The sequence below is a fragment of the Vulpes lagopus genome, chromosome 11 (genome assembly GCF_018345385.1).
Source record: "Vulpes lagopus strain Blue_001 chromosome 11, ASM1834538v1, whole genome shotgun sequence".
NCBI lineage: Eukaryota > Metazoa > Chordata > Mammalia > Carnivora > Canidae > Vulpes > Vulpes lagopus.
Genome location: NC_054834.1, coordinates 65,420,150 through 65,441,009, shown reverse-complemented (window position 1 = coordinate 65,441,009; position 20,860 = coordinate 65,420,150). Strand labels below are relative to the sequence as shown.

The following is a 20,860-nucleotide window of genomic DNA, read 5'->3' as shown; positions in this document are numbered from 1 at the left end:
AAACATAATGCTCAAAACAAAGGAAATATAGAAACATAATGCTCAAAACAAAGGAACTAATAGCTCTGTTCAGGAGTGCCCAGGTAGCTCAGGTCATCATCTCAGGGTCACCCTCCCCCCCACCCCCTGCCTAGGGCTCTGTACTCAGTGGGGAAACTATTTGTCCCTCTTCCTTCCCTCCCTTCTCTGCCGCTCATGTGTTCTCTCTCTCTTTCGCTCTCAAAGAAAGAAAATCTTAAAAAAAAAAAGAAAAGAAAAAAGCTCTGCTCAATTTGACAGCACTCCTACATTCAATTTTGAATCTTTTAGCCTGCTTCTGAAAATGTAGGCCACAGACTGCTGAAACAAGGAGGAGGCTGAAATCCTTTTCTTTTTATTTTTTTTCTGGTATTCTCTATATCCAACATGAGGCTCAAACTCACGACCCCGAGATCAAGAGTCACATGCTATACCAACTGAGCTAGCCAGCCCCTTGACCCCTTTCAAGGCTGAAAATCTTTTCATAATGATACCACATTATTTGCCTTTTTCACTGTGTTGATATTTTTGCATTGATGATGCAAAAGCCCAAATACAGGGTAAAATTACTGGTGTTTTAACATGAATCAAGGCAATGGCACCAAACAGAATGCCCCTTCATGATAAAAAACACTCAATAAACTAGGAGTAGAAAGAATTTCCTCAATACGATAGAGCATTTATGAAAAATGCACAGCTAACATCATCCTCAATGGTGAAACACTGAAAGCTTTCTCCCCTAGATCAGCAACAAGACAAAGATGTAAGCTCTCCCTACTTCTGTTCAATATTGTACTGGAAGATCTATCCAGGGCATTTAAAGGGGAAAAAAAAAGGCATTCAGTTGATTCAATTGGAAAGAAAACAATAAAATTTTATTTGCAGATGAGGTTATCTTGTATATGAGACATTCTGAGGGGGTGCCTGGGTGGCTCAGTCAGTTCAGTGTCTGCCTTTAGGTTGTGATCCTAGGGTCCTGAGATTGAACTCCATATCAGGCTCCCTGCTCATGCTCTCTGTCCCTCTCTCTGCTCATGCGTGCTCTCCTTCTCTCAAATCAATCAATCAATCTTAAAAAAAAAAAAGACATTCTGAAGATTCTACTGTATCACTATTAGAACAGAAAAATTCAGCAAAGTTGCAAGATACACGATCAATATACCAATACCAACTGTTTTTCTATAAACTTGCATTGTGCAATGTAAAAACTGAAAAAAATAGTAATTTTATTTCAATAATTGCATTTATACTAGTATTAAAAGGAATAAAATACCTAGGAATAAACTGATCAAAAGAACTGCAAAACTTACACTCTGAAAACTACAAAACCATGTAGTTTTACAGACCAAAAGACTTAATGATACTAAGATGGTAATATTTTCCAGTATCATCTATAGAACCAACATAATCTCTATGAGAATCTGTCAAATAATAAGAAATATATATATATATATATATATATATTTCCCTGGCTCCTGACACTGAACTAAAATGCTTGTAATTTCCTGAGTGATAGAATGATAGGAACATCTTATACAGAACTCCTAAATCCCTTGGAATTTCCTGGATGATAAAAGACTTTTTTTTTTTTTAATTAAATAATGCCTCCATAAAAATCCCTAAAATATGGTATGTGGAGAGCTTCCAGATTGATGAACACACCCATGTGCCAAGAAGGTGGCACACCACAACATGACAGGGACAGAGGCCTCTGAACTCAGGATACTTTTGGACCTCACCCTATATACTTCTTCATCTATTTGTTCATCTATATCCTTTATCACATGGTAAATTGGCAAATGTAAGTTAGTATTTTCCTGAGTTCCATGGGCTACTCTAGGAAATTGAGACCAAAGACAGGTCATGGGATGAATCAAGAGCCCAAGGGAGTAAAGGGACACCTGGGTGGTTCAGTCAGCTGAACATCCAACTCTTGGTTTTGGCTCAGGTCATCTCAGGGTTGTGAGATAGAGCCCTGCATTGGGCTCTGCACTCAGCAGGGTATACTTAGGATTTTTTCACTCGCTCCTGCTCTGCACCCCCCACCCCCCAGCCTCTCTCCCTTTCTCTCTCAAATCAATCAATCAATCAATCAATCTTAAAAAAAAAGAGCCCAAGACAGTAAAAAGAGTATCCACATTTGGCTTAGAGTATAGATGCATGAGTAAGGTATAGGGTTCCACACATATGGAAGGCCTGGTATAGGGTGAAAACTCAAGCAGGATGAGGAGGGGGTCCACACAAAGTAGCAGTCTGTACCAGTGATTAGAGCCCAAGGGGAAAAAGGGGTGTCCACTGAATGGGGGTGGCAGAGTCTCAGCCCAAAGATAGTAAAGAAGGCATCCATATAGAGGGGCAACCTGTAGTTGGGCATCAGAGCCCAACAGGAGTGAAGGGGGCACCCAGATGGGCACGTTCAGCATAGTGAGCCTACGTCACTGGAATATTATTAGGATTAAATGGATAATATGTGTAAATATGTAATATGTGAGCCCAGAGTAAGCACAGTCCTAAGTATTTGCTACTAATGTACATAAAGGGCCTGGCATCATGCCAAACTATCCAACAAATGGTTGTTTATTATATAATTATACCATTTTATTACACCCTAAATACCTCATCTACACACAACTTGTGTTTGGAAGATGAACAAAATTATTTCTAAAAATTAATTTCCGGGACACCTGGGTAGCTCAGCAGTTGAGCATCTGCCTTTGGCTCAGGATGTGATCCCCATCCCGGGATCAAGTCCCACATCGGGCTCCCTGCGAGGAGCCTGCTTCTCCCTCTGTCTGTGTCTCTGCCTCTCTCTCTCTGTATCTCTCATGAGTAAATAAATAAAATCTTAAAAAAAAAATTAATTTCCCTCCAACCACTCAATAACACCTATGTCCCTTTCATAAATCCATTTTTCCACCCAGATGTCCAAATTGGCTCTTTCTTGTTTGGCTTTAACTTTTCCTTTCAAATTCCTTTAAACTCTCTATTCCCTTTCATCTTGACTTTTTTTTTTTTTTTTTTTTTTTAATTTATGATAGTCACAGAGAGAGAGTCACAGAGAGAGTCGCAGCCAAACCGCTGCGCCACCCAGGGATCCCCTCATCTTGACTTCTTTAAGATCTTTTAATTCACATGTTAGCACAAAACCCCTCCTCTCCACAGAAACAACACTTGAAGTACCTGCACTGGTGTGAAGAGTTAAATAAATCCAGTAACTCTAGCTATTTCTTCACGTTAGTACATATAGCATAGCTTGACAGATGTCTTAGTTGTTTCATACCTGTCCTTGTTTTGGCGCATGCATGTATACCCCTACATAGAGTCCCATGGAAGGGGAATAGGCAAGTCGTAATTTATGTCCAGTTCCAGCAGCAAGCCGAAGATCTTTAAAGGTAGGAACATACTCCAGCATGTCGGCTGCCATCAGGCACATTTGGTCCTGCCCAAGATGAGTCAACAAGTAGCGTCAAAGAATATCCAAGCTAGAAAAACAAACTCCTCTTTTAAAGGATGCACCCATTATATCTACCACTCCTCCTCTTTTATCTGTTGAGGGACACTACAGGTTTTTTTAAAGGCTGAGATGAAAATCTCTTCGGTCTGATAAAATCATTAACTTTTATGAATCCTAAAAATTATTTTATCGACTTGCATTTAAAAATGACATTTGTTCCTTTTTAAAAGTTTTGTTCCTCTTAAGAGTATTTTCTACTATTTTAATCCTGTAGGATTCATAATTTAAAATATATATATATAAAAGAGGAGAAATGTGTGAAAAATAAAGCTAAATGGAATTGAGTCTAGAAATGGCTCATGATTTCCAAAAAAGTGATCTTAATAATCTTTGAGAGAAACAGCAAGATTGACCTCAATTTTCTTATAATTCACACTCCTATTTTAACTTCCAGTAACTATAAATGTAGTATTTACCTTATAAGACCACATTCGTAGTTTATGATCCTGGCACAGAGCAAAGATGAAGGCATCGTGCTCGACACAATGGACAGCAAGAGCAAAGGGACGATCTGAAGGCCCCTGATCACCTCTAAAAACATAAGACCTGATTTTAGGGTTTTAGTATTATAAATATTGGACTAGAATTTGTAATTAAAAAGATAAAATACAGTTTTAATGTACATTCTTAGTCAACAGAAAAAGCCAGGCACTTGTGTACTGGTGTAAGACTATTTTCTATTTGACTTAAAATAAATCACTATGATACTTTTAAAAAGGTTCTACATAAGACAGGAATAGACTTCTAATCATCAAAAACTTTCTATTTCTAATATTAAATAAAATTGGATTTGGTAAGTCAGGGCAGAGCTCTGAAGAGAATATTGTGAGGATATATACAGAAAATCACTTTTTGCTATCAAGTTATCAAAAGTGTGGCTCTCCTAAGATAGAATGTGATGTTTTACAGACTCCTCTCCTTTCCAGTATGATGCTTCTCTGCCTTAACTAAGACTGGAATTACTAATAGGTGCTGACCAGTGCAAACATTAAATTCTTGGGCCCTTTGATTTACCTACCAGCCACCACTTACCTGATGGCTGTTGGCATCCAGCCTATAAGCAGTCGTTGCATTACTGAACTCTGTTTCAGTTCCACAACTGACACCATCCCTACGAGATTGAAAATAGACCAATGATATCCAAGGAACCTCTTGACCAGACGCAGAGAAACCCAACAAGAAGGATGCAACCATGAATCAGGACCTTACAAAAGATGACAAGCTTCTATGTTTCTATACTAAAAAAGTTTTAAGATGCAGCCTATCCACATACATCCCACTTAAAATACTCTGAATCATTACTGGATCAATAAAAATAACACTGACCTATTCCTAGGGCAAACCTGTGCCATTTATAAACAGTAACTCTACTGCTCAGAACAATCATTCTTTCCAAAAGAATCACTGGTTTCCTTTCATGTGCCAGGCACAGTTCTAGGTACTGAAGATGCAGTAGTAAACAAAACATAAAAAACCATCTATCCTCATAGAACTTACATTTCACTGGGAGGAAGGCAGAAGCTGAGACAAAACAAATTAAGCAGAATGGTAATAGGTGAAAACAGAGAATACTGGGGTGGGGGATGCATGTGTATGTATGTGCAGTTTGGAAAGGGTGGTCAAGGAAAGCCTCACACTGAGGAATCACTGATTAAAGACTTAGAGGAGTTGAGGGAATGAGGCCTGATGGAGGAGTATGCCCGGTATGTTCAAGGAACTGCAAGAAGGCATGAGGCTGGTGGGTGAAGGGAAAGAGAAGTTGAGGTTAGAGAGGCAGCAGGGGGTCACTGTAAAGCGATACAAGGACTTTGGTTTTATTCAGAATTAATGAAGAACAAACCCTTATTCAAGGGCTTTGAGCAATGAAGTGACAGTGAATGAAGTGAACCTCTACTAAGGTTTTAAATGTGTAGGTATGTCCCAAAAGTCTCTGTAGAGAGGTAAGTACGGATCTGAGGGATACTTAGGAAGCTAATGCAATAACCCAGGCAAGAGATAGCGGTGACTTGGAGCAGGTTATCAGCAGCAAACTTCCTTGTGTCAATTAATTTAATTATAGAACCTCAACTGAAGATAGATAGTCAATTCGTCTCTACTACAGGCCTCAGAATAGGCTTACAGTTATCTGTCTTCCCACACTCCAAAGGTTTACAATTCCTCATCCACTGTATAAAATCTTTCCTTCTCAGAAAACAAAAAACAAAAACCCAGTAAAAGCATTAGATTCCTTAGGTAAGCAACACTGAATGATCATTCAAAGGGTGTAGAGAGGCGATTCCTGCCTTGGATGATGGATATGGACTTCTAAGGTGTTTTAATGCCAATATTCCTTCTTTAAAATTAAGTCCAAGTTCAGTTCCCATTCTTTTTTTTTTCAGTTCCCATTCTTACCAGGTATGTCATAAGGAGGCAGTTTAAGAACAAAGATTCCCCCAGAAGCAGATGGTAGAGCAAACAGAGCCTCCCCATCATTGCTAAGCCAGGCTGCCGAGGTGGTAGAGTTAGGGGAGAGTCCAGGTACTGCGGGAATCAGTTGAGAGTTGCAAGGATCCCTGAAGTCAACTTTTCCAATGTCAGTAAATATGGACTGCATCTGACTTTCAATTACCAACTCCTGTGGAATAATGAAAAAGAAAAATCCATTAAATCAGAATACGCTGAATTTTCCTCAGTTCCTTTCAACTGCTATAAAAGGTTTTTTTTTTTTTTTTTTTTTTTTTTTAAGATTTTATTTATTTGAGAGAGTGAGCATGCACACCTGCATGAGCAGGGGAGGGGCAGACAGAGAGGGAGGATGTGGCCATGTCTTGCTCAGCAAGGAGCCTGAAACGGGTGGATCCCAGGACTCCGGGATCATGACCTGAGATGAAGTCAGATGCTTAACTAACAGAGCCACCCATGTGCCCCTACAAGTCTTTTAAGTAAGAAATAATTGAGCCTAAAAGGAAAGGTAGTTCTTTTTTTTTTTTTTTTAATGATTTCTTCAACTTAAAAATGTATCTGATCATTTTAAATAGTAACTATCAAAGTATGCTTGGTGAGGGCTAACAAAGCCAATTTTCCTTCAATTTCCAAAGGATATTGCTCCTGCATTAAATTTCTGACAGCTAGAAAAGTAATTTGGGATACAAAGGATATTACACTTAACCAACTTACACTCCTATACATCCGGGAAGGGTGTGGTAAAAGTAATCTGTGCACTGTTTGATTGGTTAATATCAAGATTATCACATGATTCTGAGTCTCAGAGATGTGAACCCCTCCAGGTAAGAGGCTGCAATTTTGGAATTTGAGGCGAACTGTATTATTCAACAGATTTACATCCAGTGACTCTTCCACCAGCTCCAATGTATCTCCAGAGGTCTTCCTATTAAAAAAGAGACATTTGTTTACAAAGTTTATGCTTTTCCTTCTGAGTGTTGCTTTGAAATATATGGGAGTAGTTTCCAAGTGAACTTTCCTAATTTGAAAGCTCTGGGTAAAAAAATTCAGATCAACTTTTACAATCCGAACCATCACAATACGTTGACTTACAAAACATAGAACATAAAATTCAAATCTTATTACAATAAAGCCATTTCCAAACTTGATGGCCCGTTTATTTAGAATGATGATACTCAATGGAATTAAGTCCCACTATAAAGAAATCCACACCGCACACCTCCATTACTTGCAATGAAACGTGCCACAGCATCATACTATAGTGACCTTAATAAATTTGACTATTTCCCCTTCTATGATTTGTTCCTGCTGGGATGCAGGGCAGACTTCTTCAGGCACATCTCTGCCATATGGTAGCTTTGAATCATAGAAAACACCATGCTGGGAAAGCCCTAACTTCTCATTACCTTGTGTACCATACTGCCTGCATACTCCCCCAAAGAACAAGTCTCCTTCCAGCAATTTGATGGCAATCTCTGACTTTCTCAAGTATATCCTTCCTGCATCCATCTCTCCTTCTTTAAAACTTTCTCTCCATAGTCAGATATGCTCTTCCCTGGCTGCTCTCTATCGCCCTGTTCCTGCCATGATGTAGCTATTCCAGTATCTTTCTCCTCTGTGGCCATGTCTTGTCTACTTCCTCGCCTCCCTCATACTCTCCCACCTGCCATCTTCTCACCAATGTCACCACACCAATTCCACTGGATTCCTCAGTCCTGCTCCTACTTGACCTCTTAGCAGCATTCCACATACTTGACCATGCTGTCCTGAAGTCTCTTGATTTCTGTGATACTACCCTCTCCTGGTTTTATTCTCCTATCTCTAGGCGTTCTCTCTCTTCTTTGACCTGACGCCTACTTTTTATTTCCTCGAACCCTGATCCTGGGTCATCTTATCTGCTTACTGTACATATTCTCTCAAGGCACATCTCATCTACTCCCAAAGCTGTACGTACCATGTGAACTCTGACGATTTCCTCAGGCTACCTTCTACTAAACTCATGGTATGGCATCAGCACAGTTTTCTGGATCCTCATCTTCATCTCTGAGCAATTGCTTCACTCTCCTGCCTTATGGTTAAAGGTAGGTCCTGGATCTTGCCTGAGGACCCCCATCCCACCTGCCTTCTCTAATGGTGGTAAGCTTTCTCTATCACACTCCCTGTAGGGAGGGGTTCTCGAGGTAGAGCACAGTTGTCCTGCTTGCTCGTCACTGCCACTCTGGGTGACTGTTCCTCCTTCCCTGCCCAAACCACTCAGCTCTCAAGTGTGTGCAACTAGATACCACTTGTGACCCTTGCCCACTGCAGTTACCTACTGACCTCTTTCATTCTTTAAGGACTAGCTCCTTGCTCAGTCACTCCCACACTTCCTCTAACGTATCTTTTTTTTTTTTTTTTTTTAAGATTTTATTTATTTATCATGAGAGACACACACAGAGAGAGGCAGAGACACAGGTAGAGGGGGAAGCAGGCTCCATGCTGGGCACCCGACATGGGACTTGATCCCAGGTTTCTAGGATTACACCCTGGGCTGAAGTAGGCGCTAAACCACTGAGCCATCCGGGCTGCCCCCTCTGACATACCTATATTTTTTCTAACACCTCACTTTCTTCAGTTCCCCTCCTTTAATGATTGCTGTTGAATGTATATAAATATACTCTTCTATTTCTTCCACACCATTGCATGGTCCTCGTGCTACCATTTGAGTCCTCTGCTTCTCTCACAGCAATGCCCCTTACAGAGCTGTTCTGTTCTCATAACTCCTGTCCTCCTCTTCTCTCCAGAGCTCAGCCACTTCGGGTGTTTGTACCCCAATGGAGCAGTCTCTGACAAGCTCACCAATGACCTCCACCATTCAAAGGTCTATTTTCACTTCTCTGACTTATATGCAGTACTTAACAGTTTTTCATTCTTTTCCTTGAAATATTTCCCTTAGTTTCTGGGACACCATTCTTGTTTCATTCACCTCTTACTTCCCTAGCTATTACTTTCTGGTCTCCTTATCTTCCTAAATACTGGAGTGCCCCCAGTGTTTAGTCCTCAGACCTCTTTCCTCTCATCCACACAAGTTCTCAATAGGAGGTCATTCTACCCCACTCTGTAAGGACATTTAAGAGTGTCTGGAGATATTTCTGCTTGTCACAACTGGAGAGGGTTGCTATTGGTCTGAACTGGGTGGAGACCAAGGATGCTGTTCAATTCTCTACAATGTACAGGGAAGTCCCCCACTAAAAGACTTTTCTGGTCCCAAATGCCAATAGTGCAGGTGATCTCTAGGTGATCTCATTCAGTGTAACAGCTTTAAATGCCATCTAATGCCAGGAATCCCCAAATCTGTATCTTCCAAACTTTCCACTGAAGTGGCTACTGCTTCAACACTTCCACTTGGATATCTACCAGGGATTTCAAATGAAACCTGTCCCAAACAGAATGCCTAGAGTAGCACACCTGAAAAACACCTGCTTTACCTACACTCTTTTCCAACTCAATTAATGGCATCTCTGTAACTTCCAGTTGCTCAAGCGAAAAATCTGGAGGTCATTTTTGACTCTTTTCTTTTTGTATACCCTACATCTGATCCAGTAGTAATTCTAACAAACTCACCTTTAAAGCATATCCACAATCAGAATATTTCTCACTGTCTCTACCAGTACTATCCTGGTCTAAGCTGCCATCGTCTCTCACCTGGCCTGTGGCACCAACCTCCTAATCCGTCTCCTTGCTCCCAGTCTTTCCCCTCTATATACTGTTTTCAACATAACAGCCATAGTAATCCTCTAAAAACACAACTTAGATCATGTCACTTCTTCATTTAAAACCCTCCACTGGCTTCTTCCCATTTAACTCAGAGTAGAACTCAAAGCCTTAAAATTACCAACAAAACCCTGATTTTGATTCTCGGCTACTTTATTGTTCTATCCTGTGATCACGCAGCTGCAGATTCCTGGCCCCTTGCCATTCTTTGAACAAATAAGCCCCTGTCTCAGGATTCTTCACATTTTTGTTCCTTTTTTTAAGGAAGGTTCTACCTGAAAATTTCATCCTCCAGATACCTACTTCCTCTGCTCAAATGTCAACTTATCACTGGGTCTTTCCCAAATAAAAGATCAGCTCCTGCAGGCATCCCCTTTCCTTCTAACCTTGCTTCCCTGTTCTTTATTCCACTTATCACCAGACAAGCTGTACTTACTTATTTTGGGCGATTACTATTGTTTATTTCCTATCTCCTCCCATGAGAGTAGGGACTTTGTTTTGTTTCCTATTTTCTCAATCCCTAAACACTTACTAGAAAAGTCTTTCTCTTCTTTCTTCTTCTTTTTTTTTTAAGATTTTACTTTTGTTTATTTATGAGAGACAGAGAGAGAGAGAGAGAGAGAGAGAGAGAGAGAGGCAGAGACACAGGTAGAGGGAGAAGCAGGCTTCATGCACAGAGCCTGATGTGGGACTCGATCCCAGGTCTCTAGGATCAGGCCCTGGGCTGAAGGCGGCGCTAAACCGCTGAGCCACCCAGGATGCCTTAGAAAAGTATTTCTTTTTTTTTTTTTAGAAAAGTATTTCTTAATTTTTATGTCTGACATAGGTCTTTCTTCTGAGCCTCATACCCATAAATTTCAATGCCTACATATTTCTGAGGGGTTGCTACATAGGTACTTTTTCACATCTATCCAAAATCCATCTTTTGTATATTAGTTAAAGGCAACCCTACTACCCAGTATCTTGTTAGTCATACCAGAAACCAGGGAACTGTCTTTGCTCCCTCCATTTCTCTTCCCATCTTCTACCCCACATTCAATCTATCACCAAGTCCTAGTAAAGCTACCTTCTAAAGGCATGTCTTAAATCCATCTATTTCTCCTTTCCAAGATACTCCCACAACTGAGCCATTAGCACCTCTTGAGACATTATAAAAACAAGATTTTTTTGGTATCATACCTACCTAACCCAAATCCATTTTCCTAAACTGACTTTTTCTTAATGCAATTTTGATGATGTTAGTAATCAGTAACTCTTTAAGACCCTCCAATGATTAGTCAATGTACTTGGGAAAAAAATCCAAAATCCTTAGGAAGGATCTGCATCCTGCTTACCACCCCCGTCCCCACCCCATCTCAGCATCTCTCACATCACTTTCCATTTCACCCGCTGAACTTAAGCCACAAAGACCACCAGTCAGTTGTCAACCCTGCCCAGTTCTTTCTACCTCATAGATTTTGCATATATGGTGATCCCACCTGCTGGACTACTCTCTCCCCAACCCCCTGCCTGGCCAACTTTTCACGTCCTACAGATCTCAGGTTAAATGTGCTATCTGTGAAGGTGTTTCTGTTCTACCAATAACATTTGGTCCTCTCATTAGCCTCTCACAGCCCCTACACTTTTCCTCCGAGGCAAGTAAGAAAAATTTATGTTTATACACCTATACTGTGGCCCCTTACTTTTCTGTCTTTTTCCTTCATAAAACTGCCCCATGAAAGGTGGCTCCACATCTTTTCTCAAACAGCTACAACCTCTTCCGTGATGGAAAACGTCGTTGCTTTTGTTCGCCACTTCATGTCTAGTAAACTTAGCACCGTGCCTGACATGAAGAAGCTCAAATGTATTTGTAGAATGAAGAGAGCCCTAATACACTATAAAAACACAATGAGTTCAAGTTGAAAACTTGTCTCTGGGGCTTTATCCCATAAGCTTCATTTCCTCTGCTTCCAGTGCTGCCTGCAAAGGCATCTCTCCTAGAACTCTGCATTTCCTTAATTTTCTCCTGATTCAGCAATCAAGAGAAAACAGTCTTTCTCTTTTCCTGACTTGTCCATTTACCGCCTCGGAGAATGACACTCTTGGCAACAGCCGCGAAAATTCAAAGGCCCCAAAACCCGACCTTCCAGGGAGGTTGGGCGACCACAGCACTTACCAATGAATGAATCTATTTCTGGTGACGGAAAACAACTTGCCACTTTCCATATAGTAGAAGCCTCCCGCGCTCTCACTGTATTTCACGGCTCCAGCCAAGGCATTTGCAGTCCCTGCAAAAGGAGAGCGGTCAGCCTGCACACCCAGTATTCTCGGGATGACAGAGACTGAGGGCGCTGAGAAAGCAGAGAGTGACGAATGACAATCCATACAGAGAGAAAGGGAAGAAAAGAGGACGAAGTAGGACACTACGGAAGCTCTGATCCCGGGGCTATGGGCATGTGGACTTAGAGGAGTATGAACCCGGGGTCATGCAGGGACCCGTGGGAGGAGCCCGAGGGGAAGGATCGGATTTCATTCTCATTGGCTCTTTCCGTACCAATGCCGCAAACTGTGAATTCCCGAAAGTGTCTCGGCCTCTCGCGCTCAGCACCGCTGAGCTCCACGAAGCTCCGTTCCAGGGCTCCCGCCGCCGCCATCTTCCCGCCGCTGCCGCAAGGCCCGACGGGACGCGAGCCGGGCCGAGAGGCTACCGTCACTTCCGGGGGCGGGGCGGGCGGAGACGCGGACAGGTGAGGAGGCTGCGGAGGAGGGAGGGTGCTCCCGACCGCTCGTTACGAGGCTTTCCGTCAGTTGGCTGGGGAGCGAGAGTGGGCCGGAGGAAGCCAGAAGAGAAAGGGGCCGGGGGGCGGGGGGAGCCGACTGTGCCCGCGGGAACCTTCGCCTAGCAGGCTGGGACCCCCTCCCCTGGGGGCGGCACCCTCCTCCCGGCGTCCTCAGGGCCGGGGGCGGGGCCGGGTTTGTTTCCATTTTGAAAACCCGGGCGCGGGCGGCGGGCTCGGGGCTGAGCTTCCCGGGAGGGGCGAGGTCCGCGGAGTCTGGGCAGCTGAGCGCCCTCTGCCGGGGTCCGAGTTCGCGGTCGCCCTTGGCGGTCGGTAAAAATCGCCTGGTCGACTTTTCGGCCTTCGGCGACACGTGGAATGGGGAGAAGGGGGAGTTCTTGGGGAGGGAGCTTTTGTGCTGGAATCTGAATTTTCAAGAGGCTGTATTCGTGTGTTCTCGTGCTCTGACACCGCGCGTTCGGGAAAGGCTTCGCGCGACTTGCTGAGATGATCTGCATGCTCACTTGCCTGCGTGAAAGGAATTTACCTTGCGTTCCATTCCTGATCGGGATGTTTGGAAGATACTGTGGCTCTCCCCGTATGTAGGGCACAGTGGATGCTCAGTATTGGGGGAAAGTACTGATTTTCAGGGGGAAAGGGTTTTTCCTCGATAGCCAACGTGTGTTAAGCAATTCTGTTATTATTATTTATTCCCAGGAGTTCAGCCCTTCTCTGTCGCATTGATCCTATTCTGACCACGACCCGCCCCCCACCCCCCATCTTTCCAGCTTACTCGTAGGACTTCAACTCTAGCAATGCGATCCCTCCAGCCCACCTATGATCCACTCTTGTACCACCTTTTCACTGCCCCCCCCATTCCCTTGAGATTTCCTTCTTGCTCTGCTTAAATTCCATTTGAATTACTCCTTTGCCGAGCGCTCTCTCTCTCTCTCTCTCTCTCTTTTTGTTATGCCGTAATAAAAACTACAACTTTAAATCCCAATCTGCAGCTGAGCAAGGCTGGAGAAAAATATACAGCCATACAGAGAGGCCATTCTGCACCTCCAACGTGATTCTAAACCTCCAGTGGGTCCATACTGCGGCCCAGCAAACGCGCTGTATTTCCCTTGTCTGCTTATTGTCCTAGACGAGTATTTCACAACTTCTCCACCCTGCAACACCACCACCCCTTCCTCCTCATTCTTAGCTTGCCTTTTTGCTTAAAAAATTAATGAAATCAAAAAGAGAATTTCCCTCACTACCACCTTTCCCTACCTGCCTTCATCTGTACCCGCATACTCTGCCTTCTTCTCCTGTTACTATAAAATGAAGTGTCTCTGAACTTATGGAACGGTAACCTTTTTACATTTTCTCCAGATCACCTGCTCAAGGGCACCGTTCTAGCAGTTCTCTCCTCTCTTACATCTTCATCTCTGCCTCCTCCCATTTACTGAGTTGTTTCCCCAAGCACACAAACATGCTGTTATTTTTCCTTCTCACCACACACACACAAAACCCCTCATTTGATCTCTACTCTTTTGTTACTGTCTACAACCTCAGAGCTCCTCACTGTGACAGCAGAATTCAAGAGCTTTCTGTTTCTTTTCTTTCAGCCTCTCTTAAACCCACTTTTATCAGGCCTTTTGTGCCTGTTCTACTACTGAAAGAGCTTTTTTCTTAAAAAAATTTTTTTTTAAAGATTTTGTTTATTTATTCATGATAGACATAGAGCAAGAGAGAGGCGCAGAGACACAGGCAGAGGGAGACGCAGACTCCATGCCGGGAGCCTGACACAGGACTCGATCCCAGGACTCCAGGACTGTGCCCTGGGCCAAAGGCAGGCGCCAAACCGCTGAGCCACCCACAGATCCCCTGAAAGAGCTTTTTTCAAGATCTCCAATGACATCCAGTTTACTGAACACTGAACTCTCATTCCTTTTTTTTTTTTTTTTAAGATTTTTATTTAGTTATTCATGAGAGACAGAGAGAGAGAGAGAGAGGCAGAGATACAGGCAGAGGGAGAAGCAGACTCTATCATGCAGGGAGGGAGCCTGACGTGGGACTCGATCCCGGGTCTCCAGGATCACGCCCCGGGTTGCAGGCTGCACTAAACCACTGCGCCACCGGGGCTGCCCGACGAATTGCTTTTTTGCCCACTTTCTTCACATGGCTTCCAGGACACCACACTCCTGATTTCCTCCTATTTCACAAACTGTTCCTTTTTAGACTGCTTTGCTAGTTGCTTCTCTTTTCCCCAAACCTCTTGATGTTGCAATGTCCCAGAGCTCAGTTCTTGGTCCTGTCTATGCACATTCCAGTATGCAATTCCTGAGGATTTCATGCAGTCTTTGGCTTTAAATACTAGATTACTGTATTCTGATAATTCCCGATGTATATCTTCAGTCTAAGCCTTTGTCCTTTGAACTCTCACTTTAGACATCCACCTGCCTATTCTTTTATTTTTTTAGAGTTGTAGTTGTTTAAATTCTAGGCCCAGGGAGGGGCTTGAACATACAACTCCAAGATCAAGAATCACACACCCTACCGACTTAGCCAGCCACGTGCCCCTTGAGCTCTCAGTCTTTACATTCGTGTGCCTACTAACATCACTGGGATTTCCTCACAGATACCTCAAACTCAACATATCTAAGACATAACTCATTTTACTTCACTCACACTATTATGTGATTCTCTATGTGCCTATCACTACCCAGTGACCTGATTTAGAAATCTAGGAATCATACTGGGCATGGAGCTCCTAAAACCCTGGGAATTCCCTAAGTGCTGAGAAGATAAAGGTGTCTTTTTTTAATGTTAATGAAGTGACTTGGAAAGCCCCCAAGATACTTAATGGTGGGGCTGGTTGCCAAGGGCAGCAATCACATGATTTGAAGGTTGGAACTTTCAGCTCTACCCCATCCCCCAATCTCTGGGGAGGCTTAAGGGGTTGGAGATTGAGTTCAGTCATCAGTGGCCAATGTTTTAATCAACTATGCCTCCATGAAACTGCAGAAGGATGGGTTTGGAGAGCTTCCAGGTAGGTGAACCAGAATGAATCCAGTACTGTGCTCCAGACTCCATGGGGACAAAAGCTTCTGCATTCAGGACCTTGCTCTATATATCTCTTTGTTCATTCATATCCTTTAATATCTTTGTAATAAAACAGTCATCTAGTAAGTAAAATGGTTTCCTAAGTTCTGTGAGCCACTCTAGCAGTGAATCGAACCCAAGGTGGGGCTTATGGGAACCTCCAATTTGTAGCCAGTGGTCAGAAGCACACATGACAACCTCCACTTGTAATTGGCATCTGAAATGGGAACAGTGTTGTGGGACTGAGCCCTTAACTTATGGGATCTGACATTATTTCCAGGTAGGTAGTGTCAAGATTGAGTTAAACTTGTGGGATACCTGGTCTCTGTTCAGAGAAGTTGAGTTAATTGCTTGGTGGTGTGGAAAATCCCACACACTGGACCTCAGAAAGGCCTACCTTTAAATAACATCACTGTAGGGATTAGATTTCAACAGGTGAATGTGGATGGGTGGGGGAACACAACATTCAGCCTCCAGCACTTCTTAAAATCTTTCAGGGGTTCCCTGTTGCCTTAACTTCCAAGGTTTTTTTTCCCAATTCAACCTTATCCACCTTTAAATTCTTGCATCTCCTTGAAGGAGAAAGACTTATGCTGTCCCAATTTTAGACCACCCTCTCATACAGTCCTAGTGGGATTCAGTCATATCTGGCGCATATCTGTGTCATGGGTATGCCCGGAGCCTACTTGCTAAGGGACTGAAAAGGAGTTGGGAAAAATTTTTGCCTTAGGACAGATGGAATCTGTAGTAATTGGATTTGGGGCTTAGTTGTAGTAGATTGTACACTGAGTACATTGTGATTTGCCTGCCTCCCTGGCCTCTACTGGACTTGCATCTGATGCCTATGGAGAGCAGAGTCAGGGACTAGGAGGACAAAAAGACTAAGTACATTACAAAATCTATAAAACATTGAGGCCCTCGGGTACTGCATTGAGACTGCTCTTGTAGAAAGTGCATGAAAAGGAGAGAGCCTTTTTTTTTTGCACAGTATCTCTCCTGTGCAAATGACCCCAGAGCAGTTTTTCCAGTTTAAAGACTCCAGCATATTGGAGGGAGTGCCTTCCAGAAGTCTGGTGACCAAAAGAGGTAGGGTGAGTACCTGGCAAGGACTGGTGTCCTATAGAGCAGGAGTGGTTCCCCAAGGAGACTGGAGCCTGGCCAGCAAATCAATTCTCAATAGTAACTTGGTGGATTTACCTAGATTACTTGGAAATGGATTATTTCATAAACAGATTATTTCATGAACAGACACTCCCCAGATACTCCCAGAAATGCTTTAGGGACTCTAGCAGGGATTGACAATCTGCCAGCCTGAGTAGGTGGGGGCAGAAGTCAGTGGAGTGTATTCATGCTTTTTTTTTTTTTTAATTTTTATTTATTGATGATAGCGACACACACACACAGAGAGAGGCAGAGACACAGGCAGAGGGAGAAGCAGGCTCCATGCAGGGAGCCCGACGTGGGATTCGATCCTGGGTCTCCAGGATCACGCCCTGGGCCAAAGGGAGGCGCTAAACTGCTGCGCCACTCAGGGATCCCTGTATTCATGCTTTTAATGTAACTGTGCTTTAGCCACAGGTTGGGGAAATTTGGGTTTTACTGTGTTTGGACTATTTCACTTGTATGTGTCATCCTAGTAGAGCTCTGGTGCTTTACTATATGAGTTTTTCATTGTTGCTATACTAAGTCACTACAGATTTAGTGGCTTAAACAGTTACAATAGGTTACAAGTCCAATATGGGTTTTATTGAGCGAAGATTGAGGGGTCAGTAGGGCTGTATTCTTTCTGGAGACTGTCAGAGAGAGTCCCTTTCCTTATCTTTTCCATCGTCATGAGGCCAACACATTCCTTGATTTGTAGCTCCTTCTTTCATCTTCTGTGCCAGCAATGTCATCTCTCTCTCTGACCTCAGGGAAGAGTTCTCTGCTGTGATTAGGTTGGGCCTACCTGGATAATAGAATAATCTCCCCATCTCTAGATTCCTAAACTTAATCACATCTACAAAATGACTTCTGCCATGTGAGGTAACTCAGTCACCAGTTCCAAGGATTAGTATGTGGACATCTTTCTTGGGTGGGGGGGAAGGGGCATTTTTCTACCCACCATATTCTTTTTTTTTTTTTTTTTTTTAAGATTTATTTATTTATTTATTTATTTATTCATGAAAAACACAGAGAGAGAGAGAGAGAGAGAGGCGCAGACACAGGCAGTGGGTGAAGCAGGCTCCATGCAGGGAGCCCGATGCGGGACTCGATCCCCAGTCTCCAGGATCACGCCCTGGCCTGCAGGCAGCGCTAAACCACTGTGCCAGCGGGGCTGCCCCTCTAACCACCATATTTATGATTTACTAAATATATCCTATTCTAATTTCATTTTTGTAACATCCTTGAATGGTAGTATTATTCTTGTAAGGTAGATAACTTTTCTGAAGCACTTGTTAAAAATATAGTTCCAAAAAAAAAAAAAAATATATAGTTCCTATCAGTTGTTACCATCTTAACCCAGGGTTCAGTCTTAGCATTACTCGCTAATAAGGACAACCAGATATAAAATGTCTCTTGGGTGGTACAAAGTGAAGGATATGGCATTATCTATAAAAGATTTTTAAACAACTTGAGATATTAACATATCATAGAATTTGCCCTTCTAAAGTCCAAAGTTCAATGATTTTTGTATATTTATATAGCTATGTGACCATCACCACAATCTAATTTTGAAGCATTTGTGTCATCGCCAAAAGAAATCTAATACCCATTAACATCACTGCCAATTTCCCCCCTTCTCAGCCCCTGGAAGCTATTAATCAATTTTATGGTTTTTGGGACATCTGGAAGGCTCGGTGGTTGAGTGTCTGCCTTTGGTTCAGGGTGTGACCCTGGGATCCGGGATGGAGTCCCACATCAGGCTTCCTGCATGGAGCCTACTTCTCCCTCTGCCTATGTTTCTGCCTCTCTCTCTCTCTCTCTGTGTGTCTCTCATAAATAAATAAAATCTTTTAAAAAAATTTATGGTTTTTTTAAAAAAGATTTTATTTATTTATTTGAGAGAGAGAGAGAGAGAAGGAAGGGGCAGAGGGAGAGAATCTCAAGTAGACTCTGCTGAGCACAGAGCCCAACACGGTGCTCTATTTCACTACCCCAAGATCATGACCTGAGCCTAAATCAAGGGTTGGATGCTCAATGGATGGAGCCACCCAGGCACCCCTTTTTTTGTTTGTTTGCTTGTTTTTCAAGCCCCAAGAGGTTGAACTCCTAACGCTGAGATCAAGGCTTGAGCTGAAATCAAGAGTTGGATGCTTAACCAGTTGAGCTATCCAAGTGTCCCTCAATATTAGGTTTTTATAGATTTACCTATTCTAGACATCTCATGGAAATGGAGTCGTACATATGTGGTCATTTAGTTTTAACTTAGCATAATGTTTTTAAGGCTCATGTATGTTATAGTATGAATTAGGACTTCATTCCTTTTTTTGGCCAGACAATATTCCATTGTGTGAATAGACTACATTTTATTTATCCATTCATCAGTTGCTGAACATTTGAGTTGTTTTACTTTTTGGCTATTATGAACATATAAAGTATTCTTGCAAAAATGTTCAATGCAGAGTCTGGTGGACAGAATAATGGTCTCCCACCAATGTCTATATCCTAATCCCTGCCACCTGTAATATGTTACCTTACATGGCAAAAGGGACCTTGTACGTGTGAGTAAGGTTAAGGACCTAGAGATGGGCCCCATGTAATCACATAGTCCTTAAAAGAAGGGAGGATTTTCCCTCTGAGGTCAGAGATTCAAGACACCCCTGGGTGGCTCAGTTGCTTGAGCATCTGCCTTTGGCTCAGGTCACGATCCCAGAGTCCCAGCATCGAGCTCTGCATTGGGCTGTTTGCTCAACAGAGAGCCTGCTTCTCCCTTTTCCTCTGCTCCTCACCCTGCTTGTGCTCTCTCTCTCTCAAATAATCTTTTTTCTTTTAAAGAGATGTGAGGACAGAAGAAAGGTCATACATGTGTGATATTGCTGTCATTTGGGATGGAGCAAGGAGGCCATGAGCAAGGGATGTGGGCAGTCTCTAGAAGGTGGGAAAGGCACAGGAGCAGATTTTCCCCTGCAGCCTCCAGAAAGGGATGGAACCTTCCCAACACCTCAATTTTAGTCTGTTGATTTTTGCTCTTAGACAAAGGGAACTGCCTTGTCTTTGGTAATGCCCCCCTGTATCCAGTGAGTAATCAACGTGGAAAGTCTAAAGGTCCTGCCCCGCTGTCTTGATCTAGGACAACCGTAAAGGGCCAGCTCCAAAGTGCTGTATGGGATCACCTGAGGCCTCAACTTCCCTTTCTGCCTGATCCTGCCTCCCTTAGTCTCTTCAAGGCACTGTTCCTGAGACCACTCTCCAGTAAATCTCCTGCATGCAAATCTCTGCCTTGAGTTTGTTTCCTGGGGAATCCAACATGAGACACTTGCACACAACATCTTATCCAAGGACGGGCAGCCAGCTGGGAACCAGCAAGAAAAAGAATTTGGAAAAGGAAAAAGGTTAAGGGAGGACCTACTCTAAATTCCAAAATTGGTGATGAAATACTGGAGAGAACATCAGCTGGGCATTAGAAAACTTGGGTTCAAGTTCTAGCTTTGCCTTAAGGACTTCTTGTCAAGACACCTGTATCCCTGCCTCCGTTTTTAAGAAGAGGGTGTTGGACTTACTCATCTTCAAGATTACCTCTGGCCCTACAGCTCCAGGTCTGTGGCCTGAAAGCCAGAGACAGGTTGGATCTTCACCTTCATCTCTCCCTAATTTCCAGGCTCAGAACTGAACCCCCACCAGAAGCTCCCCAGGACTGAGGACAGGCATGTCCTTCCTGAGTCAAAATTGACTTCTGGGTTGCACAACTCTTGGCCTTTGGGACACTTAGTTCAAACTGTGATAATTTCTTAGATCCTTGTCTATCACCGTGCTTTCCATATGCACAATTTTCTTCTTTGTTGATAGTTAACTTTTTTATGTTTAAAGAAATAAAATGTCATGTAATCAGTATGCGTATTTTATGTAGTCTCCTTCCTTCCTTGTTCCTTCCAAAAAAGTGGTGGTTAAGTTGATGGGGTGTCTTACAGTTTCCCAGGAACCTAGTAATTAGATTTTTATAGTGAGCTGTCTCATTCCTTTACTTATCTTCCACATCCATCAGAGTTCTTTATACTTAAAAGTACCTAATAATGTTTGAAGGAATTAATAAATGAATAAATTCACATAGGCATCCTTAGAAAACTGAAATAACCCTTTGAACCAC

General features: G+C 42.9%; 1 protein-coding gene and 1 long non-coding RNA gene across 2 annotated transcripts; one reads left to right on the top strand and one right to left on the bottom strand.

Moving 5' to 3' along the window:
- Positions 1 to 6,541: 6,541 nt before the first annotated feature.
- LOC121471929 (nuclear pore complex protein Nup160-like) lies at positions 6,542 to 12,381 on the bottom strand. Its single transcript, XM_041722820.1, has 3 exons — positions 12,261 to 12,381; positions 11,883 to 11,994; positions 6,542 to 6,899 (listed from the first exon to the last, which is right to left on the bottom strand). Exons 1-3 carry the CDS (start codon positions 12,358 to 12,360, stop codon positions 6,542 to 6,544), a joined length of 570 nt encoding a protein of 189 aa, XP_041578754.1. The 5' UTR covers positions 12,361 to 12,381.
- A 30-nt stretch (positions 12,382 to 12,411) lies between these two features.
- Positions 12,412 to 20,604, top strand: LOC121471931. The gene is made up of 2 exons (XR_005982737.1): positions 12,412 to 12,453; positions 19,750 to 20,604. It is a non-coding gene; the product is annotated as an uncharacterized LOC121471931 (long non-coding RNA).
- The last annotated feature ends 256 nt before the right edge of the window (positions 20,605 to 20,860 follow it).

Bases quoted from the DNA above. Each gene is read 5' to 3' on its own strand.
- LOC121471929 (XM_041722820.1), bottom strand. From the start codon at position 12,360: ATGGCGGCGGCGGGAGCCCTGGAACGGAGCTTCGTGGAGCTCAGCGGT. The intron at 11,995-12,260 runs GTACGGAAAGAG...CTCCTTTTGCAG, and splicing joins ATTCACAGTTTGCGGCATTG to GGACTGCAAATGCCTTGGCT. The intron at 6,900-11,882 runs GTAAGTGCTGTG...CTTTTTTAATAG, and splicing joins AGAAATAGATTCATTCATTG to GAAGACCTCTGGAGATACAT.